This window comes from Eucyclogobius newberryi, unplaced genomic scaffold (genome assembly GCF_026437365.1).
Source record: "Eucyclogobius newberryi isolate DKJ021-1_F unplaced genomic scaffold, fEucNew1.0.hap1 SCAF_13, whole genome shotgun sequence".
In the NCBI taxonomy this organism is placed as follows: Eukaryota; Metazoa; Chordata; class Actinopteri; order Gobiiformes; family Gobiidae; genus Eucyclogobius; species Eucyclogobius newberryi.
The window spans coordinates 15068207-15093701 of NW_027315757.1; the positions used below are offsets into that span (position 1 = coordinate 15068207).

Consider the following 25495-nt stretch of genomic DNA (forward strand, 5'->3'; position numbering starts at 1 on the left):
CTGTCGCTCTCAGAGGGAACTGTTGTGGTTTTGGGCGTGACAAAAATAAATTGAATTGAAGATCTGTGTGAGGAACAATGACACGCTGAAGATCTGTGTGAGGAACAATGACACGCTGAAGATCTGTGTGAGGAACAATGACACGCTGAAGATCTGTGTGAGGAACAATGACACGCTGAAGATCTGTGTGAGGAACAATGACACGCTGAAGATCTGTGTGAGGAACAATGACACGCTGAAGATCTGTGTGAGGAACAATGAAACTCTGAATATCTGTGTGAGGAACAATGAAACTCTGAATATCTGTGTGAGGAACAATGACACACTGAAGATCTGTGTGAGGAACAATGACACGCTGAAGATCTGTGAGGAACAATGACACTCTGAATATCTGTGTGAGGAACAATGACACACTGAAGATCTGTGTGAGGAACAATGACACGCTGAAGATCTGTGAGGAACAATGACACTCTGAATATCTGTGTGAGGAACAATGACACACTGAAGTGAATGAACAACATTAACCCTGTTAATGTTGTACAAGATTATTGAAACTGTCACATTGAATGTGTGATCAAAGCTAATTAAATTCCAAATGATCAGACAGGATTTATTTAGATTTTTTTAATTTCTGGTTTGTTAAATATTTCAAAACATATAAATAAATACATACATGAATAAATAAATACATTTGCATTTGCATTAGTAGTGCAATAAATGTCCTTCAGATCCGGGTCCACCTCGGCCTCAGGGCCTCACTGGTCAACACAAACTTTCAACATTTCAATCAAATGATACTCATCATACACACAGAGCACAGACCTTACAACATGAATGTTTGTGTCAAATACAACTGTGATCTTCTAATGTGAGTGTTTAGAAGACAAGTGCGAGGACAAGAGCGAGAACCTGGAGCAGAAGCAGAGACGAGACTGAAGAGGCGCCTGGAAAACACACAAATAAAACGTGTTAAACTAAAAGAAAAAAACAAATGTGGAAACACAAGCACACAGACAAACACTGTACCTGCAGTAGTGCTAGTAGTAGTAGTAGTAGTAGTAGTAGTAGTAGTAGTAGTAGTAGTAGTAGTAGTCAAAGTAGCAGCTGCTGTGGTGGTAGAAGTAGGAGCTGTCGAGGTTGTGGTGGTTAGAGCTGAAAAATTCAAAATATATATTTAGAAAAATACACAGCAAAACAAAGTATGTGAACTTTGCAAGTCCAAATGTATTAGTTTGACTGACCTGTGGTGACGGTTGGAGTAGTTGTAGGGGTAGTAGGTGCTGCAGTAGTTGTAGTTGGGGCTGCGGTAGTTGTAGTTGGTGCTGCTGTAGTAGTTGTAGGTGCTGCAGTTGTTGTAGTTGGGGCTGCGGTAGTACTAGTTGGGGCAGCAGTAGTAGTGGTAGGTGCTGCAGTAGTTGTAGTTGGTGCTGCGGTAGTTGTAGTTGGTGCTGCGGTAGCTGTAGTTGGGGCTGCGGTAGTAGTAGTTGGGGCAGCAGTAGTAGTAGTTGGGGCTGCGGTAGTTGTAGTTGGTGCTGCTGTAGTAGTTGTAGGTGCTGCAGTAGTTGTAGTTGGGGCTGCGGTAGTAGTAGTAGGGGCTGCGGTTGTAGTTATAGGTGTTGCGGTAGTAGTGGTAGGTGCTGCAGTAGTTGTAGTTGGGGCTGCGGTAGTAGTAGTTGGGGCTGCGGTTATAGTAGTAGATGCTGCGGTAGTAGTGGTAGGTGCTGCAGTAGTAGTGGTGGGTGTTGCAGTAGTTGTAGTTGGTGTTGCGATAGTTGTAGTTGGTGTTGCGATAGTTGTAGTTGGGGCTGCGGTAGTTGTAGTTGGTGCTGCTATAGTAGTTGTTGGTGCTGCAGTAGTTGTAGTTGGGGCTTCAGTAGCAGTAGTTGGGGCTGCGGTTGTAGTTGTAGGTGCTGCGGTAGTAGTGGTAGGTGCTGCAGTAGGAGTGGTGGGTGCTGCAGTAGTAGTAGTTGGGGCAGCGGTAGTAGTAGTTGGGGCTGCGGTTGTTGTAGTTGGTGCTGCTGCAGTAGTTGTAGGTGCTGCAGTAGTAGTAGTTGGGGCTGCGGTTGTAGTTATAGGTGTTGCGATAGTAGTGGTAGGTGCTGCATTAGTTGTAGTTGGGGCAGTTGTTGTAGTTGGGGCTGCGGTAGTAGTAGTAGATGCTGCGGTTATAGTAGTAGATGCTGCGGTAGTAGTAGTTGGGGCTGCGGTAGTTGTAGTTGGGGCAGCAATAGTAGTGGTGGGTGCTGCAGTAGTTGTAGTTGGGGCAGCGGTAGTAGTAGTTGGGGCTGCGTTTGTAGTTGTAGGTGCTGCGGTAGTAGTGGTAGGTGCTGCAGTAGTAGTAGTATGTGCTGCAGTAGTTGTAGTTGGTGCTGCGGTAGTTGGGGCTGTGGTAGTAGTAGTTGGTGCTGCGGTAGTTGTAGTTGGGGTTGCGGTAGTAGTAGTTGGGGCTGCAGTAGTAGTGGTGGGTGCTGCAGTATTTGTAGTAGGTGCTGCGGTAGTATTAGTAGGTGCTGCGATAGTTGTAGTTGGTGTTGCGATAGTTGTAGTTGGGGTTGCGGTAGTAGTAGTTGGTGCTGTGGTAGCTGCAGTTGGGGCTGCGGTAGTAGTAGTTGGGGCAGCAGTAGTTGTAGTTGGGGCAGCGGTAGTAGTAGTTGGTGCTGCAGTAGTTGTAGTTGGTGCTGCGATAATTGTAGTTGGGGCTGCGGTAGTAGTAGTTGGGGCAGCGGTAGTAGTAGTAGGTGCTGCGGTAGTTGTAGTTGGTGCTGCGGTAGTTGTAGTTGGGGCTTCGGTAGTAGTAGTTGGTGCTGCGGTAGTTGCAGTTGGGGCTGCGGTAGTAGTAGTTGGGGCAGCAGTAGTAGTGGTGGGTGTTGCAGTAGTTGTAGTTGGGGCAGCGGTAGTAGTAGTTGGGGCTCCGGTTGTAGTTGTAGGTGCTGCAGTAGTAGTGGTAGGTCCTGCGGTAGTAGTAGTAGGTGCTGCGGTAGTTGTAGTTTGGGCTGCGGTAGTAGTAGTTGGTGCTGCTGTAGTAGTAGTAGGTGCTGCAGTAGTTGTAGTTGGGGCAGCGGTAGTAGTAGTTGGGACTGCGGTAGTTGTAGTTGGGGCAGCAGTAGTAGTGGTAGGTGCTGCGGTAGTAGTAGTAGGTGCTGCAGTAGTTGTAGTTGGTGCTGCGGTAGTTGTAGTTGGGGCTGCGGTAGTAGTAGTTGGTGCTGCGGTAGTTGTAGTTGGGGCTGCGGTAGTAGTAGTTGGGGCAGCAGTGGTAGTGGTGGGTGCTGCAGTAGTTGTAGTTGGGGCAGCGGTAGTAGTAGTTGGGGCTGCGGTAGTTGTAGTTGGTGCTGCGGTAGTTGTAGTTGGGGCTGCGGTAGTAGTAGTTGGTGCTGCGGTAGTTGTAGTTGGGGCTGCGGTAGTAGTAGTTGGGGCTGCGGTTGTAGTTGTAGGTGCTGTGGTAGTAGTGGTAGGTGCTGCAGTGGTAGTGGATGGTGCTGCAGTAGTTGTAGTTGGGGCAGCAGTAGTAGTAATTGGGACTGCGGTTGTAGTTGTAGGTGCTCCGGTAGTAGTGGTAGGTGCTGCAGTAGTAGTGGTAGCTGCTGCAGAAGTTGTAGTTGGGGCAGGGGTAGTAGTAGTCGGGGCTGCGGTAGTTGTAGTTGGGGCAGCAGTAGTAGTGGTAGGTGCTGCGGTAGTAGTAGTAGGTGCTGCAGTAGTTGTAGTTGGTGCTGCGGTAGTTGTAGTTGGGGCTGCGGTAGTAGTAGTTGGTGCTGCGGTAGTTGCAGTTGGGCCTGCGGTAGTAGTAGTTGGGGCAGCAGTAGTAGTGGTGGGTGTTGCAGTAGTTGTAGTTGGGGCAGCGGTAGTAGTAGTTGGGGCTGCGGTTGTAGTTGTAGGTGCTGCAGTAGTAGTGGTAGGTCCTGCGGTAGTAGTAGTAGGTGCTGCGGTAGTTGTAGTTTGGGCTGCGGTAGTAGTAGTTGGTGCTGCTGTAGTAGTAGTAGGTGCTACAGTAGTTGTAGTTGGGGCAGCGGTAGTAGTAGTTGGGACTGCGGTAGTTGTAGTTGGGGCAGCAGTAGTAGTGGTAGGTGCTGCGGTAGTAGTAGTAGGTGCTGCAGTAGTTGTAGTTGGTGCTGCGGTAGTTGTAGTTGGGGCTGCGGTAGTAGTAGTTGGTGCTGCGGTAGTTGTAGTTGGGGCTGCGGTAGTAGTAGTTGGGGCAGCAGTAGTAGTGGTGGGTGCTGCAGTAGTTGTAGTTGGGGCAGCGGTAGTAGTAGTTGGGGCTGCGGTAGTTGTAGTTGGTGCTGCGGTAGTTGTAGTTGGGGCTGCGGTAGTAGTAGTTGGTGCTGCGGTAGTTGTAGTTGGGGCTGCGGTAGTAGTAGTTGGGGCTGCGGTTGTAGTTGTAGGTGCTGTGGTAGTAGTGGTAGGTGCTGCAGTGGTAGTGGATGGTGCTGCAGTAGTTGTAGTTGGGGCAGCAGTAGTAGTAATTGGGACTGCGGTTGTAGTTGTAGGTGCTGCGGTAGTAGTGGTAGGTGCTGCAGTAGGAGTGGTGGGTGCTGCAGTAGTTGTAGTTGGGGCAGCGGTAGTAGTAGTTGGGGCAGCGGTAGTAGTAGTTGGGGCTGCGGTTGTTGTAGTTGGTGCTGCTGCAGTAGTTGTAGGTGCTGCAGTAGTAGTAGTTGGGGCTGCGGTTGTAGTTATAGGTGTTGCGATAGTAGTGGTAGGTGCTGCATTAGTTGTAGTTGGGGCAGTTGTTGTAGTTGGGGCTGCGGTAGTAGTAGTAGATGCTGCGGTTATAGTAGTAGATGCTGCGGTAGTAGTTGGGGCTGCGGTAGTTGTAGTTGGGGCAGCAATAGTAGTGGTGGGTGCTGCGGTAGTTGTAGTAGGTGCTGCGGTAGTAGTAGTAGGTGCTGCGATAGTTGTAGTTGGTGTTGCGATAGTTGTAGTTGGGGTTGCGGTAGTAGTAGTTGGTGCTGTGGTAGCTGCAGTTGGGGCTGCTGTAGTAGTAGTTGGGGCAGCAGTAGTTGTAGTTGGGGCAGCGGTAGTAGTAGTTGGTGCTGCAGTAGTTGTAGTTGGCGCAGCGGTAGTAGTAGCTGCAGTTGGGGCTGCTGTAGTAGTAGTTGGGGCAGCAGTAGTTGTAGTTGGGGCAGCGGTAGTAGTAGTTGGTGCTGCAGTAGTTGTAGTTGGCGCAGCGGTAGTAGTAGTTGGGGCAGCAGTAGTAGTGGTAGGTGCTGCGGTAGTAGTAGTAGGTGCTGCGGTAGTTGTAGTTGGTGCTGCGATAATTGTAGTTGGGGCTGCGGTAGTAGTAGTTGGGGCAGCGGTAGTAGTAGTTGGGGCTGCGGTTGTTGTAGTTGGTGCTGCTGCAGTAGTTGTAGGTGCTGCAGTAGTAGTAGTTGGGGCTGCGGTTGTAGTTATAGGTGTTGCGATAGTAGTGGTAGGTGCTGCATTAGTTGTAGTTGGGGCAGTTGTTGTAGTTGGGGCTGCGGTAGTAGTAGTAGATGCTGCGGTTATAGTAGTAGATGCTGCGGTAGTAGTAGTTGGGGCTGCGGTAGTTGTAGTTGGGGCAGCAATAGTAGTGGTGGGTGCTGCAGTAGTTGTAGTTGGGGCAGCGGTAGTAGTAGTTGGGGCTGCGTTTGTAGTTGTAGGTGCTGCGGTAGTAGTGGTAGGTGCTGCAGTAGTTGTAGTTGGTGCTGCGGTAGTTGTAGTTGGGGCTGTGGTAGTAGTAGTTGGTGCTGCGGTAGTTGTAGTTGGGGTTGCGGTAGTAGTAGTTGGGGCTGCAGTAGTAGTGGTGGGTGCTGCAGTAGTTGTAGTAGGTGCTGCGGTAGTAGTAGTAGGTGCTGCGATAGTTGTAGTTGGTGTTGCGATAGTTGTAGTTGGGGTTGCGGTAGTAGTAGTTGGTGCTGTGGTAGCTGCAGTTGGGGCTGCGGTAGTAGTAGTTGGGGCAGCAGTAGTTGTAGTTGGGGCAGCGGTAGTAGTAGTTGGTGCTGCAGTAGTTGTAGTTGGCGCAGCGGTAGTAGTAGTTGGGGCAGCAGTAGTAGTGGTAGGTGCTGCGGTAGTAGTAGTAGGTGCTGCGGTAGTTGTAGTTGGTGCTGCGATAATTGTAGTTGGGGCTGCGGTAGTTGTAGTTGGGGCAGCAGTAGTAGTAGTAGGTGCTGCGGTAGTTGTAGTTGGTGCTGCGGTAGTTGTAGTTTGGGCTGCGGTAGTAGTAGTTGGTGCTGCGGTAGTTGCAGTTGGGGCTGCGGTAGTAGTAGTTGGGGCAGCAGTAGTAGTGGTGGGTGTTGCAGTAGTTGTAGTTGGGGCAGCGGTAGTAGTAGTTGGGACTGCGGTTGTAGTTGTAGGTGCTGCAGTAGTAGTGGTAGGTCCTGCGGTAGTAGTAGTAGGTGCTGCGGTAGTTGTAGTTTGGGCTGCGGTAGTAGTAGTTGGTGCTGCTGTAGTAGTAGTAGGTGCTGCAGTAGTTGTAGTTGGGGCAGCGGTAGTAGTAGTTGGGACTGCGGTAGTTGTAGTTGGGGCAGCAGTAGTAGTGGTAGGTGCTGCGGTAGTAGTAGTAGGTGCTGCAGTAGTTGTAGTTGGGGCTGCGGTAGTAGTAGTTGGTGCTGCGGTAGTTGTAGTTGGGGCTGCGGTAGTAGTAGTTGGGGCAGCAGTAGTAGTGGTGGGTGCTGCAGTAGTTGTAGTTGGGGCAGCGGTAGTAGTAGTTGGGGCTGCGGTAGTTGTAGTTGGTGCTGCGGTAGTTGTAGTTGGGGCTGCGGTAGTAGTAGTTGGTATTGCGGTAGTTGTAGTTGGGGCTGCGGTAGTAGTAGTTGGGGCTGCGGTTGTAGTTGTAGGTGCTGTGGTAGTAGTGGTAGGTGCTGCAGTGGTAGTGGATGGCGCTGCAGTAGTTGTAGTTGGGGCAGCAGTAGTAGTAATTGGGACTGCGGTTGTAGTTGTAGGTGCTGCGGTAGTAGTGGTAGGTGCTGCAGTAGTAGTGGTAGCTTCTGCAGTAGTTGTAGTTGGGGAAGCGGTAGTAGTAGTTGGGGCTGCGGTAGTTGTAGTTGGGGCAGCAGTAGTAGAGGTAGGTGCTGCGGTAGTTGTAGTTGGTGCTGCGATAGTTATAGTTGGGGCTGCGGTAGTAGTAGTTGGGGCTGCGATAGTAGTAATTGGTGCTGCGGTAGTTGTAGTTGGGGCAGCAGTAGTTGTAGTTGGTGCTGCGGTAGTAGTAGTAGGTGCTGCAGTAGTTGTAGTTGGTGCTGCGGTAGTTGTAGTTGGGGCTGCGATAGTAGTAATTGGTGCTGCGGTAGTTGTAGTTGGGGCAGCAGTAGTAGTGGTAGGTGCTGCTGTAGTAGTAGTAGGTGCTGCAGTAGTTGTAGTTGGGGCAGCGGTAGTAGTAGTTGGGACTGCGGTAGTTGGAGTTGGGGCAGCAGTAGTAGTGGTAGGTGCTGCGGTAGTAGTAGTAGGTGCTGCAGTAGTTGTAGTTGGTGCTGCGTTATTTGTAGTTTGGGCTGCGGTAGTAGTAGTTGGTGCTGCGGTAGTTGTAGTTGGGGCTGCGGTAGTAGTAGTTGGGGCAGCAGTAGTAGTGGTGGGTGCTGCAGTAGTTGTAGTTGGGGCAGCGGTAGTAGTAGTTGGGGCTGCGGTAGTTGTAGTTGGTGCTGCAGTAGTTGTAGTTGGGGCTGCGGTAGTAGTAGTTGGTGCTGCGGTAGTTGTAGTTGGGGCTGCGTTAGTAGTAGTTGGGGCTGCGGTTGTAGTTGTAGGTGCTGCGGTAGTAGTGGTAGGTGCTGCTGCAGTAGTAGTGGTGGGTGCTGCAGTAGTTGTAGTTGGGGCAGCGGTAGTAGTAGTTGGGGCAGCAGTAGTAGTAGTTGGGGCTGCGGTAGTAGTAGTTGGTGCTGCGGTAGCTGTAGTTGGGGCTGCGGTAGTAGTAGTTGGGGCAGCAGTAGTAGTAGTTGGGGCAGCGGTAGTAGTAGTTGGGGCTGTGGTAGTTGTAGTTGGTGCTGCTGTAGTAGTTGTAGGTGCTGCAGTAGTTGTAGTTGGGGCTGCGGTAGTAGTAGTTGGGGCTGCGGTTGTAGTTATAGGTGTTGCGGTAGTAGTGGTAGGTGCTGCATTAGTTGTAGTTGGGGCAGTTGTTGTAGTTGGGGCTGCGGTAGTAGTAGTTGGGGCTGCGGTTATAGTAGTAGATGCTGCGGTAGTAGTGGTAGGTGCTGCAGTAGTTGTAGTTGGGTCAGCGGTAGTAGTAGTTGGGGCTGCGGTAGTTGTAGTTGGGGCAGCAATAGTAGTGGTGGGTGCTGCAGTAGTTGTAGTTGGGGCAGCGGTAGTAGTAGTTGGGCTTGCGTTTGTAGGTGCTGCGGAAGTAGTGGTAGGTGCTGCAGTAGTAGTAATATGTGCTGCAGTAGTTGTAGTTGGTGCTGCGGTAGTTGTAGTTGGGGCTGTGGTAGTAGTAGTTGGTGCTGCGGTAGTTGTAGTTGGGGTTGCGGTAGTAGTAGTTGGGGCTGCAGTAGTAGTGGTGGGTGCTGTGGTAGTAGTAGTAGGTGCTGCGATAGTTGTAGTTGGTGTTGCGATAGTTGTAGTTGGGGCTGCGGTAGTAGTAGTTGGTGCTGTGGTAGCTGCAGTTGGGGCTGCGGTAGTAGTAGTTGGGGCAGCAGTAGTTGTAGTTGGGGCAGCGGTAGTAGTAGTTGGTGCTGCAGTAGTTGTAGTTGGCGCAGCGGTAGTAGTAGTTGGGGCAGCAGTAGTAGTGGTAGGTGCTGCGGTAGTAGTAGTAGGTGCTGCGGTAGTTGTAGTTGGTGCTGCGGTAGTTGTAGTTTGGGCTGCGGTAGTAGTAGTTGGTGCTGCTATAGTAGTAGTAGGTGCTGCAGTAGTTGTAGTTGGTGCTGCGGTAGTTGTAGTTGGGGCTGCGGTAGTAGTAGTTGGTGCTGCGGTAGTTGTAGTTGGGGCTGCGGTAGTAGTAGTTGGGGCAGCAGTAGTAGTGGTGGGTGCTGCAGTAGTTGTAGTTGGGGCAGCGGTAGTAGTAGTTGGGGCTAAGGTAGTTGTAGTTGGTGATGCGGTAGTTGTAGTTGGGGCTGCGGTAGTAGTAGTTGGTGCTGCGGTAGTTGTAGTTGGGGCAGCAGTAGTAGTAATTGGGACTGCGGTTGTAGTTGTAGGTGCTGCGGTAGTAGTGGTAGGTGCTGCAGTAGTAGTGGTAGCTGCTGCAGTAGTTGTAGTTGGGGAAGCGGTAGTAGTAGTTGGGGCTGCGGTAGTTGTAGTTGGGGCAGCAGTAGTAGTCGTTTGGACAACGGCAGCAGTGGTAGGTGCTGCAGTAGTAGTCGTTTGGACAACGGCAGTAGTGATAGGTGCTGCAGTGGTTGTAGTTGGGGCAGCGGTAGTTGTAGTTGGTGCTGCGGTAGTAGTAGTAGGTGCTGCAGTAGTTGTAGTTGGTGCTGCGGTAGTTGTAGTTGGGGCTGCGATAGTAGTAATTGGTGCTGCGGTAGTTGTAGTTGGGGCAGCAGTAGTAGTTGTAGGTGCTGCAGTAGTTGTAGTTGGGGCTGCGGTTGTAGTTGTATGTGCTGCGGTAGTAGTGGTAGGTGCTGCAGTAGTAGTGGTGGGTGCTGCAGTAGTTGTAGTTGGGGCAGCGGTAGTAGTAGTTGGGGCTGCGGTAGTTGTAGTTGGGGCAGCAGTAGTAGTGGTAGGTGCTGCGGTAGTAGTAAGAGGTGCTGCAGTAATTGTAGTTGGTGCTGCGGTAGTTGTAGTTGGGGCTGCGGTAGTAGTAGTTGGGGCTGCTGTTGTAGTAGTAGGTGCTGCGGTAGTAGTGGTAGGTGCTGCAGTAGTAGTGGTGGGTGCTGCTGTAGTAGTCGTTTGGACAACGGCAGTAGTGGTAGGTGCTGCAGTAGTAGTGGTGGGTGCTGCAGTAGTAGTCGTTTGGACAACGGCAGTAGTGGTAGGTGCTGCAGTAGTAGTAGTTGGGGCAGCGGTAGTTGTGGTTGGGGCTGCGGTAGTAGTAGTAGTTGGTGCTGCTGTAGTAGTGGTAGGTTCTGCAGTAGTAGTAGTTGGGACAACGGCAGTAGTAGAAGGTGCTGCAGTAGTAGTAGTTGGGGCTGCTGCAGTTGTAGTTGGGGCAGCAGTAGTAGTGGTGGGTGTTGCAGTAGTTGTAGTTTTGGCAGCGGTAGTAGTAGTTGGGGCTGCGGTTGTAGTTGTAGGTGCTGCGGTAGTAGTGGTGGGTGCTGCAGTAGTTGTAGTTTGGGCAGCGGTAGTAGTAGTTGGGGCAGCAGTAGTATTGGTAGGTGCTGCGGTAGTAGTAGTAGGTGCTGCGGTAGTTGTAGTTTGGGCTGCGGTAGTTGTAGTTGGGGCAGCAGTAGTATTGGTAGGTGCTTCGGTAGTAGTAGTAGGTGCTGCGGTAGTTGTAGTTTGGGCTGCGGTAGTAGTAGTTGGTGCTGCTGTAGTAGTGGTAGATGCTGCAGTAGTAGTAGTTTGGACAACAGCAGTAGTAGAAGGTGCTGCAGTAGTAGTAGTTGGGGCAGCGCTAGTAGTAGTTAGGGCTGCGGTAGTTGTAGTTGGGGCAGCGGTAGTAGTAGTCGGGGCAGCAGTAGTAGTGGTAGGTGCTGCGGTAGTAATAGTAGGTGCTGCGGTAGTTGTAGTTGGGGCAGCGGTAGTAGTAGTCGGGGCAGCAGTAGTAGTGGTAGGTGCTGCGGTAGTAGTAGTAGGTGCTGCGGAAGTTGTAGTTGGTGCTGCGGTAGTTGTAGTTGGTGCTGCGATAGTTGTAGTTGGGGCTGCGGTAGTAGTAGTTGGGGCAGCGGTAGTAGTAGTTGGGACTGCGGTAGTTGTAGTTGGGGCAGCAGTAGTAGTGGTAGGTGCTGCTGTAGTAGTAGTAGGTGCTGCAGTAGTTGTAGTTGGGGCAGCGGTAGTAGTAGTTGGGACTGCGGTAGTTGTAGTTGGGGCATCAGTAGTAGTGGTAGGTGCTGCGGTAGTAGTAGTAGGTGCTGCAGTAGTTGTAGTTGGTGCTGCGGTAGTTGTAGTTGGGGCTGCGGTAGTAGTAGTTGGTGCTGCGGTAGTTGTAGTTGGGGCTGCGGTAGTAGTAGTTGGGGCTGCGGTTGTAGTTGTAGGTGCTGCGGTAGTAGTGGTAGGTGCTGCAGTAGGAGTGGTGGGTGCTGCAGTAGTTGTAGTTGGGGCAGCGGTAGTAGTAGTTGGGGCAGCAGTAGTAGTAGTTGGGGCAGCGGTAGTAGTAGTTGGGGCTGCGGTAGTTGTAGTTGGGGCAGCAATAGTAGTGGTGGGTGCTGCAGTAGTTGTAGTTGGGGCAGCGGTAGTAGTAGTTGGGGCTGCGTTTGTAGTTGTAGGTGCTGCGGTAGTAGTGGTAGGTGCTGCAGTAGTAGTAGTATGTGCTGCAGTATTTGTAGTTGGTGCTGCGGTAGTTGTAGTTGGGGCTGTGGTAGTAGTAGTTGGTGCTGCGGTAGTTGTAGTTGGGGTTGCGGTAGTAGTAGTTGGGGCTGCAGTAGTAGTGGTGGGTGCTGCAGTAGTTGTAGTAGGTGCTGCGGTAGTAGTAGTAGGTGCTGCGATAGTTGTAGTTGGTGTTGCGATAGTTGTAGTTGGGGTTGCGGTAGTAGTAGTTGGTGCTGTGGTAGCTGCAGTTGGGGCTGCAGTAGTAGTAGTTGGGGCAGCAGTAGTTGTAGTTGGGGCAGCGGTAGTAGTAGTTGGTGCTGCAGTAGTTGTAGTTGGCGCAGCGGTAGTAGTAGTTGGGGCAGCAGTAGTAGTGGTAGGTGCTGCGGTAGTAATAGTAGGTGCTGCGGTAGTTGTAGTTGGTGCTGCGATAATTGTAGTTGGGGCTGCGGTAGTAGTAGTTGGGGCAGCGGTAGTAGTAGTTGGGGCTGCGGTAGTTGTAGTTGGGGCAGCAGTAGTAGTGGTAGGTGCTGCGGTAGTAGTAGTAGGTGCTGCAGTAGTTGTAGTTGGTGCTGCGGTAGTTGTAGTTGGGGCTGAGGTAGTAGTAGTTGGTGCTGCGGTAGTTGCAGTTGGGGCTGCGGTAGTAGTAGTTGGGGCAGCAGTAGTAGTGGTGGGTGTTGCAGTAGTTGTAGTTGGGGCAGCGGTAGTAGTAGTTGGGGCTGCGGTTGTAGTTGTAGGTGCTGCAGTAGTAGTGGTAGGTCCTGCGGTAGTAGTAGTAGGTGCTGCGGTAGTTGTAGTTTGGGCTGCGGTAGTAGTAGTTGGTGCTGCTGTAGTAGTAGTAGGTGCTGCAGTAGTTGTAGTTGGGGCAGCGGTAGTAGTAGTTGGGACTGCGGTAGTTGTAGTTGGGGCAGCAGTAGTAGTGGTAGGTGCTGCGGTAGTAGTAGTAGGTGCTGCAGTAGTTGTAGTTGGTGCTGCGGTAGTTGTAGTTGGGGCTGCGGTAGTAGTAGTTGGTGCTGCGGTAGTTGTAGTTGGGGCTGCGGTAGTAGTAGTTGGGGCAGCAGTAGTAGTGGTGGGTGCTGCAGTAGTTGTAGTTGGGGCAGCGGTAGTAGTAGTTGGGGCTGCGGTAGTTGTAGTTGGTGCTGCGGTAGTTGTAGTTGGGGCTGCTGTAGTAGTAGTTGGTGCTGCGGTAGTTGTAGTTGGGGCTGCGGTAGTAGTAGTTGGGGCTGCGGTTGTAGTTGTAGGTGCTGTGGTAGTAGTGGTAGGTGCTGCAGTAGTAGTGGATGGTGCTGCAGTAGTTGTAGTTGGGGCAGCAGTAGTAGTAATTGGGACTGCGGTTGTAGTTGTAGGTGCTGCGGTAGTAGTGGTAGGTGCTGCAGTAGTAGTGGTAGCTGCTGCAGTAGTTGTAGTTGGGGAAGCGGTAGTAGTAGTTGGGGCTGCGGTAGTTGTAGTTGGGGCAGCAGTAGTAGTGGTAGGTGCTGCGGTAGTTGTAGTTGGTGCTGCGATAGTTATAGTTGGGGCTGCGGTAGTAGTAGTTGGGGCTGCGATAGTAGTAATTGGTGCTGCGGTAGTTGTAGTTGGGGCAGCAGTAGTAGTCGTTTGGACAACGGCAGTAGTGGTAGGTGCTGCAGTAGTAGTCGTTTGGACAACGGCAGTAGTGATAGGTGCTGCAGTAGTTGTAGTTGGGGCAGCGGTAGTTGTAGTTGGTGCTGCGGTAGTAGTAGTAGGTGCTGCAGTAGTTGTAGTTGGTGCTGCGGTAGTTGTAGTTGGGGCTGCGATAGTAGTAATTGGTGCTGCGGTAGTAGTAGTTGGGGCTGCGGTAGTTGTAGTTGGGGCAGCAGTAGTAGTGGTAGGTGCTGCGGTAGTAGTAGTAGGTGCTGCAGTAGTTGTAGTTGGTGCTGCGGTAGTTGTAGTTGGGGCTGAGGTAGTAGTAGTTGGTGCTGCGGTAGTTGCAGTTGGGGCTGCGGTAGTAGTAGTTGGGGCAGCAGTAGTTGTAGTTGGGGCAGCGGTAGTAGTAGTTGGTGCTGCAGTAGTTGTAGTTGGCGCAGCGGTAGTAGTAGTTGGGGCAGCAGTAGTAGTGGTAGGTGCTGCGGTAGTAATAGTAGGTGCTGCGGTAGTTGTAGTTGGTGCTGCGATAATTGTAGTTGGGGCTGCGGTAGTAGTAGTTGGGGCAGCGGTAGTAGTAGTTGGGGCTGCGGTAGTTGTAGTTGGGGCAGCAGTAGTAGTGGTAGGTGCTGCGGTAGTAGTAGTAGGTGCTGCAGTAGTTGTAGTTGGTGCTGCGGTAGTTGTAGTTGGGGCTGAGGTAGTAGTAGTTGGTGCTGCGGTAGTTGCAGTTGGGGCTGCGGTAGTAGTAGTTGGGGCAGCAGTAGTAGTGGTGGGTGTTGCAGTAGTTGTAGTTGGGGCAGCGGTAGTAGTAGTTGGGGCTGCGGTTGTAGTTGTAGGTGCTGCAGTAGTAGTGGTAGGTCCTGCGGTAGTAGTAGTAGGTGCTGCGGTAGTTGTAGTTTGGGCTGCGGTAGTAGTAGTTGGTGCTGCTGTAGTAGTAGTAGGTGCTGCAGTAGTTGTAGTTGGGGCAGCGGTAGTAGTAGTTGGGACTGCGGTAGTTGTAGTTGGGGCAGCAGTAGTAGTGGTAGGTGCTGCGGTAGTAGTAGTAGGTGCTTCAGTAGTTGTAGTTGGTGCTGCGGTAGTTGTAGTTGGGGCTGCGGTAGTAGTAGTTGGTGCTGCGGTAGTTGTAGTTGGGGCTGCGGTAGTAGTAGTTGGGGCAGCAGTAGTAGTGGTGGGTGCTGCAGTAGTTGTAGTTGGGGCAGCGGTAGTAGTAGTTGGGGCTGCGGTAGTTGTAGTTGGTGCTGCGGTAGTTGTAGTTGGGGCTGCTGTAGTAGTAGTTGGTGCTGCGGTAGTTGTAGTTGGGGCTGCGGTAGTAGTAGTTGGGGCTGCGGTTGTAGTTGTAGGTGCTGTGGTAGTAGTGGTAGGTGCTGCAGTAGTAGTGGATGGTGCTGCAGTAGTTGTAGTTGGGGCAGCAGTAGTAGTAATTGGGACTGCGGTTGTAGTTGTAGGTGCTGCGGTAGTAGTGGTAGGTGCTGCAGTAGTAGTGGTAGCTGCTGCAGTAGTTGTAGTTGGGGAAGCGGTAGTAGTAGTTGGGGCTGCGGTAGTTGTAGTTGGGGCAGCAGTAGTAGTGGTAGGTGCTGCGGTAGTTGTAGTTGGTGCTGCGATAGTTATAGTTGGGGCTGCGGTAGTAGTAGTTGGGGCTGCGATAGTAGTAATTGGTGCTGCGGTAGTTGTAGTTGGGGCAGCAGTAGTAGTCGTTTGGACAACGGCAGTAGTGGTAGGTGCTGCAGTAGTAGTCGTTTGGACAACGGCAGTAGTGATAGGTGCTGCAGTAGTTGTAGTTGGGGCAGCGGTAGTTGTAGTTGGTGCTGCGGTAGTAGTAGTAGGTGCTGCAGTAGTTGTAGTTGGTGCTGCGGTAGTTGTAGTTGGGGCTGCGATAGTAGTAATTGGTGCTGCGGTAGTTGTAGTTGGGGCAGCAGTAGTAGTTGTAGGTGCTGCAGTAGTTGTAGTTGGGGCTGCGGTTGTAGTTGTAGGTGCTGCGGTAGTAGTGGTAGGTGCTGCAGTAGTAGTGGTGGGTGCTGCAGTAGTTGTAGTTGGGGCAGCGGTAGTAGTGGTAGGTGCTGCAGTAGTAGTGGTGGGTGCTGCAGTAGTTGTAGTTGGGGCATCGGTAGTAGTAGTTGGGGCTGCGGTAGTTGTAGTTGGGGCAGCAGTAGTAGTGGTAGGTGCTGCGGTAGTAGTAAGAGGTGCTGCAGTAATTGTAGTTGGTGCTGTGGTAGTTGTAGTTGGGGCTGCGGTAGTAGTAGTTGGGGCTGCTGTTGTAGTAGTAGGTGCTGCGGTAGTAGTGGTAGGTGCTGCAGTAGTAGTGGTGGGTGCTGCAGTAGTAGTCGTTTGGACAACGGCAGTAGTGGTAGGTGCTGCAGTAGTAGTGGTGGGTGCTGCAGTAGTTGTAGTTGGGGCATCGGTAGTAGTAGTTGGGGCAGCAGTAGTAGTGGTAGGTGCTGCAGTAGTAGTGGTGGGTGCTGCAGTAGTAGTCGTTTGGACAACGGCAGTAGTGGTAGGTGCTGCAATAGTAGTGGTGGGTGTTGCAGTAGTTGTAGTTGGGGCAGTGGTAGTTGTAGTTGGGGCTGCGGTAGTTGTAGTTGGGGCAGCAGTAGTAGTAGTTGTGGCTGCGGTTGTAGTTGTAGGTGCTGCGGTAGTGGTGGTAGGTGCTGCAGTAGTAGTGGTGGGTGCTGCAGTAGTTGTAGTTGAGGCAGCGGTAGTAGTGGTAGGTGCTGCGGTAGTAGTAGTATGCGCTGCAGTAGTTGTAGTTGGTGCTGCGGTATTGGGGGCTGCGGTAGTAGTAGTTGGGGCAGCAGTAGTAGTGGTGGGTGCTGCAGTAGTTGTAGTTGTGGCAGCGGTAGTAGTAGTTTGGGCTGCGGTTGCAGTTGTAGGTGCTGCGGTAGTAGTGGTAGGTGCTGCAGTAGTAGTGGTGGGTGCTGCAATAGTTGTAGTTGGGGCAGCGGTAGTAGTAGTTGGGGCTGCGGTAGTTGTAGTTGGGGCAGCAGTAGTAGTGGTAGGTGCTGCGGTAGTAGTAGTAGGTGCTGCAGTAGTTGTAGTTGGTGCTGCGGTTGTTGTAGTTGGGGCTGCTGTAGTAGTTGTAGGTGCTGCAGTAGTTGTAGTTGGGGCTGCGGTAGTAGTAGTTGGGGCTGCGGTTGTAGTTGTAGGTGCTGCGGAAGTAGTGGTAGGTGCTGCAGTAGTTGTAGTTGGGGCAGCGGTAGTAGTAGTTGGGGCTGCGGTAGTTGTAGTTGGGGCAGCAGCAGTAGTGGTGGGTGCTGCAATAGTTGTAGTTGGGGCTGCGGTTGTAGTTGTAGGTGCTGCGGTAGTGGTGGGTGCTGCAGTAGTTGTAGTTGGGGCAGCGGTAGTAGTAGTTGGGGAAGCAGTAGTAGTGGTAGGTGCTGCGGTAGTTGTTTCTGCTGTAGTAGTTGTAGGTGCTGCGGTAGTTGTAGTTGGGGAAGCAGTAGTAGTGGTAGGTGCTGTGGTAGATGTTTCTGCTGTAGTAGTTGTAGGTGCTGCGGTAGTTGTAGTTGGGGCTTCTGTAGTAGTTGTTGGGGCTGCGGTAGTTGTAGTTGGTGCTGCTGTAGTAGTTGTAGGTGCTGCAGTTGTTGTAGTTGGGGCTGCGGTAGTAGTAGTTGGGGCAGCAGTAGTAGTGGTATGTGCTGCGGTAGTAGTAGTAGGTGCTACAGTAGTTGTAGTTGGTGCTGCGGTAGTTGTAGTTGGGGCTGCGGTAGTAGTAGTTGGGGCAGCAGTAGTAGTGGTAGGTGCTGCAGTAGTAGTAGTAGGTGCTGCTGTAGTTGTAGTTGGTGCTGCGGTAGTTGTAGTTGGGGCTGCGGTAGTAGTAGTTGGTGCTGCGGTAGCTGTAGTTGGGGCAGCAGTAGTAGTGGTAGGTGCTGTGGTAGTAGTAGTAGGTGCTGCAGTAGTTGTAGTTGGTGCTGCGGTAGTTGTAGTTGGGGCTGTGGTAGTAGTAGTTGGGGCTGCGGTAGTCGTAGTTGGGGCTGCGGTAGTTGTAGTTTGTGCTGCTGTAGTAATTGTAGGTGCTGCAGTAGTTATAGTTGGGGCTGCGGTAGTAGTAGTTTGTGCTGCTGTAGTAATTGTAGGTGCTGCAGTAGTTATAGTTGGGGCTGCGGTAGTAGTAGTTGGGGCTGCGGTTGTAGTTGTAGGTGTTGCGGTAGTAGTGGTAGGTGCTGCAGTAGTTGTAGTTGGGGCAGTTGTAGTTGGGGCTGCGGTAGTAGTTGTAGGTGCTGCAGAAGTAGTGGTAGGTGCTGCAGTAGTTGTAGTTGGGGCAGCGGTAGTAGTAGTTGGGGCTGCGGTAGTTGTAGTTGGGGCAGCAGCAGTAGTGGTGGGTGCTGCAATAGTTGTAGTTGGGGCTGCGGTTGTAGTTGTAGGTGCTGCGGTAGTGGTGGTAGGTGCTGCAGTAGTAGTGGTGGGTGCTGCAGTAGTTGTAGTTGGGGCAGCGGTAGTAGTAGTTGGGGAAGCAGTAGTAGTGGTAGGTGCTGCGGTAGTTGTTTCTGCTGTAGTAGTTGTAGGTGCTGCGGTAGTTGTAGTTGGGGAAGCAGTAGTAGTGGTAATTGCTGCGGTAGATGTTTCTGCTGTAGTAGTTGTAGGTGCTGCGGTAGTTGTAGTTGGGGCTTCTGTAGTAGTTGTTGGGGCTGCGGTAGTTGTAGTTGGTGCTGCTGTAGTAGTTGTAGGTGCTGCAGTTGTTGTAGTTGGGGCTGCGGTAGTAGTGGTAGGTGCTGCGGTAGTAGTAGTAGGTGCTGCAGTAGTTGTCGTTGGTGCTGCGGTAGTTGTAGTTGGGGCTGCGGTAGTAGTAGTTGGGGCAGCAGTAGTAGTGGTAGGTGCTGCAGTAGTAGTAGTAGGTGCTGCAGTAGTTGTAGTTGGTGCTACGGTAGTTGTTGTTGGGGCTGCGGTAGTGGTAGTTGGGGCTGCGGTAGTTGTAGTTGGGGCAGCAGTAGTAGTGGTAGGTGCTGCGGTAGTAGTAGTAGGTGCTGCAGTAGTTGTAGTTGGTGCTGCGGTAGTTGTAGTTGGGGCTGCGGCAGTAGTAGTTGGTGCTGCGGTAGCTGTAGTTGGGGCTGCGGTAGTAGTAGTTGGGGCTGCGGTAGTTGTAGTTTGTGCTGCTGTAGTAATTGTAGGTGCTGCAGTAGTTATAGTTGGGACTGCGGTAGTAGTAGTTGGGGCTGCGGTTGTAGTTGTAGGTGTTGCGGTAGTAGTGGTAGGTGCTGCAGTAGTTGTAGTTGGGGCAGTTGTAGTTGGGGCTGCGGTAGTAGTAGTTGGGGCTGCGGTTATAGAAGTAGGTGCTGCGGTAGTAGTGGTAGGTGCTGCAGTAGTAGTGGTGGGTGTTGCAGTAGTTGTAGTTGGGGCAGCGGTAGTAGTAGTTGGGGCTGCGGTAGTTGTAGTTGGGGCACCAGTAGTAGTGGTGGGTTCTGCAGTAGTTGTAGTTGGGGCAGCGGTAGTAGTAGTTGGGGCTGCGGTTGTAGTTGTAGGTGCTGCGGTAGTAGTCGTAGGTGCTGCAGTAGTAGTGGTGGGTGTTGCAGTAGTTGTAGTTGGGGCAGCGGTAGTAGTAGTTGGGGCTGCGGTAGTTGTAATTGGGGCTGCGGTTGTAGTTGTAGGTGCTGCGGTAGTAGTGGTAGGTGCTGCAGTAGTAGTGGTGGGTGCTGCAGTAGTTGTAGTTGGGGCAGCGGTAGTAGTAGTTGGGGCTGCGGTAGTTGTATTTGGGGAAGCAGTAGTAGTGGTAGGTGCTGCGGTAGTAATAGTATGTGCTGCAGTAGTTGTAGTTGGTGCTGCGGTAGTTGTAGTTGGGGCTGCGGTAGTAGTAGTTGGTGCTGCGGTAGTTGTAGTTGGGGCTGCGGTAGTAGTAGTTGGGTTAGCAGTAGTAGTGGTGGGTTCTGCAGTAGTTGTAGTTGGGGCAGCAGTAGTAGTAGTTTGGGCTGCGGTTGTAGTTGTAGGTGCTGCAGTAGTAGTGGTGGTTGCTGCAATAGTTGTAGTTGGGGCAGCGGTAGTAGTAGTTGGGGCTGCGGTAGTTGTAGTTGGGGCAGCAGTAGAAGTGGTAGGTGCTGCGGTAGTAGTAGTAGGTGCTGCAGTAGTTGTAGTTGGTGCTGCAGTAGTTGTAGTTGGGGCAGCAGTAGCATTGGTAGGTGCTGCGGTAGTAGTAGTAGGTGCTGCGGTAGTTGTAGTTGGGGCTTCTGTAGTAGTAGTTGGGGCTGCGGTAGTTGTAGTTGTGGCAGCGGTAGTAGTAGTTTGGGCTGCGGTTGCAGTTGTAGGTGCTCCGGTAGTAGTGGTAGGTGCTGCAGTAGTAGTGGTGGGTGCTGCGGTAGTAGTAGTAGGTGCTGCAGTAGTTGTAGTTGGGGCTGCGGTAGTAGTAGTTGGTGCTACGGTAGCTGTAGTTGGGGCTGCAGTAGTAGTTGGGGCAGCAGTAGTTGTAGTTGGTGCTGCTGTAGTAGTTGAAGGTGCTGCAGTAGTTGTAGTTGGGGCTGCAGTAGTAGTAGTTAGAGCAGCGGTAGTAGTAGTTGGGGCTGCGGTTGTAGTTGTAGGTGCTGCGGTAGTAGTGGTAGGTGCTGCAGTAGTTGTAGTTGGTGCTGCGGTAGTTGTAGTTGGGGCTGCGGTAGTAGTAGTTGGTGCTGCGGTAGTTGTAGTTGGGGCTGCGGTAGTAGTAGTTGGGGCAGCAGTAGTAGTGGTGGGTCCTGCAGTAGTTGTAGTTGGGGCAGCGGTAGTAGTAGTTTGGGCTGCGGTTGTAGTTGTAGGTGCTGCGGTAGTAGTGGTGGTTGCTGCAATAGTTGTAGTTGGGGCAGCGGTAGTAGTAGTTGGGGCTGCGGTAGTTGTAGTTGGGGCAGCAGTAGAAGTGGTAGGTGCTGCGGTAGTAGTAGTAGGTGCTGCAGTAGTTGTAGTTGGTGCTGCAGTAGTTGTAGTTGGGGCAGCAGTAGTAGTGGTAGGTGCTTCGGTAGTAGTAGGTGCTGCGGTAGTTGTAGTTGGGGCTTCTGTAGTAGTAGTTGGGGCTGCGGTAGTTGTAGTTGGTGCTGCTGTAGTAGTTGTAGGTGCTGCGGTAGTTGTAGTTGGGGCTTCTGTAGTAGTAGTTGGGGCTGCGGTAGTTGTAGTTGGTGCTGCTGTAGTAGTTGTAGGTGCTGCAGTTGTTGTAGTTGGGGCTGCGGTAGTTGTAGTTGGGGCAGCAGTAGTAGTGGTAGGTGCTGCGGTAGTAGTAGTTGGGGCTGCGGTGATTGTAGTTGGGGCTGCGGTAGTTGTAGTTGGGGCTTCTGTAGTAGTAGTTGGGGCTGCGGTAGTTGTAGTTGGTGCTGCTGTAGTAGTTGTAGGTGCTGCAGTTGTTGTAGTTGGGGCTGCGGTAGTTGTAGTTGGGGCAGCAGTGATAGTGGTAGGTGCTGCGGTAGTAGTAGTTGGGGCTGCGGTGATTGTAGTTGGGACTGCGGTAGTTGTAGTTGGTGCTGCTGTAGTAGTTGTAGGTGCTGCGGTAGTTGTAGTTGGGGCTTCTGTAGTAGTAGTTGGGGTTGCGGTAGTTGTAGTTGGGGCAGCAGTAGTAGTGGTGGGTGCTGCAGTAGTTGTAGTTGTGGCAGCGGTAGTAGTAGTTTGGGCTGCGGTTGCAGTTGTAGGTGCTCCGGTAGTAGTGGTAGGTGCTGCAGTAGTAGTGGTGGGTGCTGCGGTAGTAGTAGTAGGTGCTGCAGTAGTTGTAGTTGGGGCTGCGGTAGTAGTAGTTGGTGCTACGGTAGCTGTAGTTGGGGCTGCAGTAGTAGTTGGGGCAGCGGTAGTAGTAGTTGGGGCAGCAGTAGTTGTAGTTGGTGCTGCTGTAGTAGTTGAAGGTGCTGCAGTAGTTGTAGTTGGGGCTGCGGTAGTAGTAGTTGGGGCTGCGGTTGTAGTTGTAGGTGCTGCGGTAGTAGTGGTAGGTGCTGCAGTAGTTGTAGTTGGGGCAGTTGTTGTAGTTGGGGCTGCGGTAGTAGTAGTTGGGGCAGCAGTAGTAGTAGTTGGTGCTGCAGTAGTTGTTGTAGGTGCTGCAGCAGTAGTAGTAGTAGGTGCTGCAGTAGTAGTAGTAGGTGCTGCAGTAGTAGTAGGTGCTGCACTAGTAGTGGTTGGGGCTGCAGTAGTAGTAGTAGGTGCTGCTGCAGTAGTAGTAGTGGTCGGGGGGTTACAGTTGGCGGTGGTGCAGCAGGTTGGAGTTCCATTGACAGTGCCAACGTCGACAAGCAGAGGAGACGAGGAGAGTGCGGCTGCTGCAGCACAAATGTTTCCTGAAGCGCAGCCAAGACCCAAGACCTCCATCGTGCTACCCTTTGGAGTCACTGCAATACAACACACAAGAAAGTTTAGAAAACTCTGCAGGTGTCCAGCTCTGTCCCTGCAGGTGTACAGCTCTGTCCCTGCAGGTGTCCAGATGTTACTGACCTCTGGAGCTGAAGCAGTTGTTCTCCAGGGTGTTGCAGGTCAGACCTGTGCTGCAGGTGCCGGTCGTAGGGTCACAGCTGAAGCATTGTAGGCTCCCAGTGCCCGGAGTTGACGGAGCTTAAAGTAAAAAAGTTCAGAGATCAGACAGGGGCCAACACAACGGCCACCACATGGGTCAACACAGGGGCCACCACAGGGGCCACCACAGGGGCCACCACAGGGGCCAACACAGGGTTCAACACAGGGTTCAACACAGGGGTCAACACAGGGGCCAACACAGGGACGAACACAGGGACGAACACAGGGTCCAACACAGGGGCCACCACAGGGGTCAACACAGGGGTCAACACAGGGACCAACACAGGGGCCAACACAGGGTTTAACACAGGGTTCAACACAGGGGCCAACACAGGGGCCTTCTGCACATAGAACACCAGGTTGACTCACCGGGTGCGTCTGCAGTGTTGCAGTTGTCGCTGCTGCAGCAAACGGCTTTGGCCAAAACTTGGGAACTTCCAACATTCAGAGAAAAGTCCTGGGTCATGGAGGCTGGACAAAGGCTGGACGCAGCACAACCTTTGACTTTCGTCGTGGAGGTGCTCGGGCCAGATTTGGCTGTGATGGAAAGAACAGTGTTCAGAATCAGAGGAGCGTTCAGAATCAGAGGAAATATATAAATAAATGATTAAATATTGTATACATACTTTGGATGGTGGCAGAGACACATTGCACCTCTCCATTTTGACACGGGGCCAAAATTGTACTCACACAGTTTGAGTCATTCGGATCAGAACATGTCATACAGCTGAGGCCCGCAACTGCAACAAAGCCGGGTTAAACCAGCACTAAACTAGGACTGAACCAGGACCAGACCATGACTAAAGCAGGTCTAAACCAGGACTGTAGCAAATCTCACCTGAGTTGATGGACAGGGCGATGGTTAAAGCCAGAGAAAGGAGCAGAGTGTTCTTCATGTTTTGAGTGTGCTGCAGAGGTTTGGGAATCGTCTCTCCTGCTTCACCTGAGTCTCTTCTGAAAACCTTCTGTGGAGCTGAGGCTCTCCATCAGTTAATATAACTACGTGTCACGCCCTGCACCTTCACGTCAACTAAACCTGTTGACGTAATCACTTGACTTCAGATTCCATGACGATAATGAGTCAGAACAACAACATATATTTAAGGACGGTTTTGAGTTTGATTGTTCTCATGCTTGTTTAACACAGCCTTATAAAGTACAGTGCTACACATCTATTTTTATGACATATTGTTCTACCATAGTATTGTGACGGCAGTGGGTCATATGACTGGTAAACGTAATGAGAAAAGAAAGAGGAAAAGAAGGATAAGATTATTTTTTATTTCCATAAAATACAAACCATGTCTAAATTAATCATTTGATAATTAAGTGAATGAAATCATTAAAGAGTCCCAAAAATATCAAGTGTTCAGTGTTGTTTTTACTGCTTTGATTTGATCTATTACATCTATCTCATAAATATATGTTCATAAAACGTTGGCAGTGCTGGAGAGGCTTGTATAAAACAATGGAGAGAATGGATGGAGACTGTTTTAGCTCCATTTTAAAGGAGACATACTCAAATGATGAAAACACCCCAAAAGACAAGCAGCGGGTAATTATTTAATCTCTAAAAATAGCACACACACCTCCACCCTTTTTGTTTTGACGTATTTCAGATGCAAACTTGAAGTTGGGTGGAGCAGATTCTATAAGAACTAGAATACCAGTGTTTTCATCAAGCCATGTTTCAGTTAAAAACATAAAATCAAGATTATAAGAAGAAATACAATTATTGATTAGAAATGATTTGTTGCATAAAGACCTGACATTTAGCACAGCAAGTTTCACTTTGGTTTTTCTGAAGAACAACACATCGTCTTCCCACGAGGTACATGAAATAAATGTCTCTGATTTACGGTTTCACGGATGTTTATATCTGCGGTTTTTCATAGTTATAATTGGCATAAAAGGGACGATCAAGTCCAGAGTTTCTGACTTCCAGAGGGCGCTAGAGCCACAACGAAAGTTTTCTTGCGTTTGTCCATTTTGAGATATTGTGTGCAGTGACCTAGAGGGGGCAGTAGAGGGGGCAGAGCCAAATGTCAAACCAATATGGCCGACATTTGGTTGTTGTCAAATCTCTGCGCCAAATTTCGTGATTCTACAATCTGATTTTATTTTTGTTCATTTCCTATCTATTTTTTATTTTTATTTTAGAAGAAGGGAAATAGCCAGAATGTAGAGAGCCACGATTTTTTAGAGCTCTGCAAATTTGTGTGACTTTTCGTCAATGTTCACTGGGTGAAAAATATTGGGGTTGGTCCCGAGAAGAAGAAAGAAAGAATAATATTCTGATGCAAAAACACTGTTTCCCATTTTTCAAATATCATAAACTATACATTTTCATGGTGTGGGTCCCTGGTCACTGACGGGTACTTTCGTTAATTTTGAGTGGGGTCCCCCACTTTGTGTTTTTGGCCCTCTATACAGTAATAATGTTCTGTTTTTGCATTACCTGTTTATGTGCAGGGAACATGCAAGAGATGGGGAACGTATTTGTGAGCCACTTAGCACAAACGAGCCTCGTTTAGTGCCCACTTTTGCACGTGCTTCGCCCGTTTACGACAATAATGTTCCATTTTCCTACTACTAATTAGTATGCACGGGGCGTGCGTGAGTGGAGGAATGCGTTAGTGAGTGTTTGCAGGTGGGCGAGCGCATTGTGCTCGATTTCGTGCGCACTACGTGAGAAAAACAAACAGTTGAAACAAAAGCCTGTGACTGTCACTTAAATAAAATCCTTAATGATTCCTGCAGGTGCTCAGGCAGGTTCATCTGCTGTTTATTTCAGGCAAGAAACAAAACAACAAAAGTATGTGAATGTTCCTCTGTCAGGAGGAAAAGGGCCACCACAGGGGCCAACACAGGGGCCAACACAGGGGCCAACACAGACTTGACTTGTGCTCCTCTCTTGTTTTAGGAGCACAATAGCACAAAAGTGTTGATGTGACTTGAGGCAAACTGGACCTGGGACTTCACGTTTTCGTTTCCATTTTATTAGTTTATTACTTTGAAGGAGTCATTCTTTTTTATCAATAGGAGACATTGCTCCAACAGGAATTGAACCGGCAACCCAGTGGTGTCACTCAATGAGCCTTTATATTCATATTTAACACGCCCAAAGTGCTTTCAAATCAAAAGGCAATACAAAAGCATCAGCCTAAAACAATACAGTGCAATGAAGAGTGGCAACAACAGAAGTGTAGAAAAGAAAGCGTCACATGAGTTTAAAGCCAGTCTCAGGACGTGATGGAGCAGATCTCAGGAGGAAGTGTCAGAGGTTGAGCCTGACTCTGGAATCTGCCTTTGTTTATTAATAGTTCACATGTAATAAAACCAAGACACACCCAAAAACACAACAGCCGTGAGCTGCTCCCTTCAGGTATTCAGTCTCTGAGTCACTGAAGCGTCAACGTTTTATTGTCTTCATCTTTGTTTCTTTGTTCCAGAGAATCTGACGTTGGCTTCTAAATGTGGTCATTTGTTGTTTAACTGAGGTCAAACTCCAGTTGGAAACAAAAACACAAACATCATCAGTTCAAGGTTAAAGTTTCTTTTTATGAAACAACAGCACAAAAGCTCCACTTTGAACACATGAAAAATAAACAAGAACTTCTCAAGACAAAGTGGAGACTAAGATTGAACTGAGCAAATAGAGTAAGTGGCGCCTCCCACTGGAGAACTGCTGCAAATGATGATCTTTCAGTATTTAAACTCAACTGATTCTAATTTCTGAAACAACCATGTGGAAAGACAAATCCCATGGTCATGGAACATATTTCAGTGTGTTTGAGAAGGGTCAAATCATTGGCATCGAGCTGAGAAAACATAAGAGAAGAGAAGTCTTTATTTGTCCCACAACAGGGAAATTCCATTGTTGCAACACAGAGTTGGTACAGAAGTAAACTAGATAATGTGCAATGGCTGAAGCCATTGCGAGTGTCTGCATTCTTGTGTAAAAGTACCACATGTGTGTAGTAAAGACTTTATTCTTGTGGCTCGAGCCATGGAATGGAATGTTCCATCATACCAACGACGCTCAGTAATTCACAGTTGATGATTGCGTAGTTTGCGACTCAAATAGTTGCAAGATCGTGCTGAACGCAGACCTGAGCAGGGAATGAAAACAAAATGACAGAAAGGGTTTAGTCCTGATTTAGATCTGGATTAGTCCTGGTTT

The 25495-nt window shown here is 50.4% G+C and overlaps 1 protein-coding gene and 1 long non-coding RNA gene across 2 annotated transcripts; both read right to left on the reverse strand.

Annotated features, from left to right (window-relative positions):
- Positions 1–637: 637 nt before the first annotated feature.
- Positions 638–21111, reverse strand: LOC140358771 (uncharacterized). Its single transcript, XM_072443820.1, has 4 exons — positions 20982–21111; positions 1242–3140; positions 1027–1152; positions 638–944 (listed from the first exon to the last, which is right to left on the reverse strand). The coding sequence occupies exons 1-4, from the start codon at positions 21109–21111 to the stop codon at positions 877–879; spliced, it is 2223 nt and encodes a 740-aa protein (XP_072299921.1). The 3' UTR covers positions 638–876.
- Positions 21112–21216: 105 nt separating this feature from the next.
- On the reverse strand, positions 21217–22043 carry LOC140357624 (uncharacterized). The gene is made up of 3 exons (XR_011926655.1): positions 21939–22043; positions 21682–21849; positions 21217–21351 (listed from the first exon to the last, which is right to left on the reverse strand). It is a non-coding gene; the product is annotated as an uncharacterized lncRNA (long non-coding RNA).
- Positions 22044–25495: the final 3452 nt, after the last annotated feature.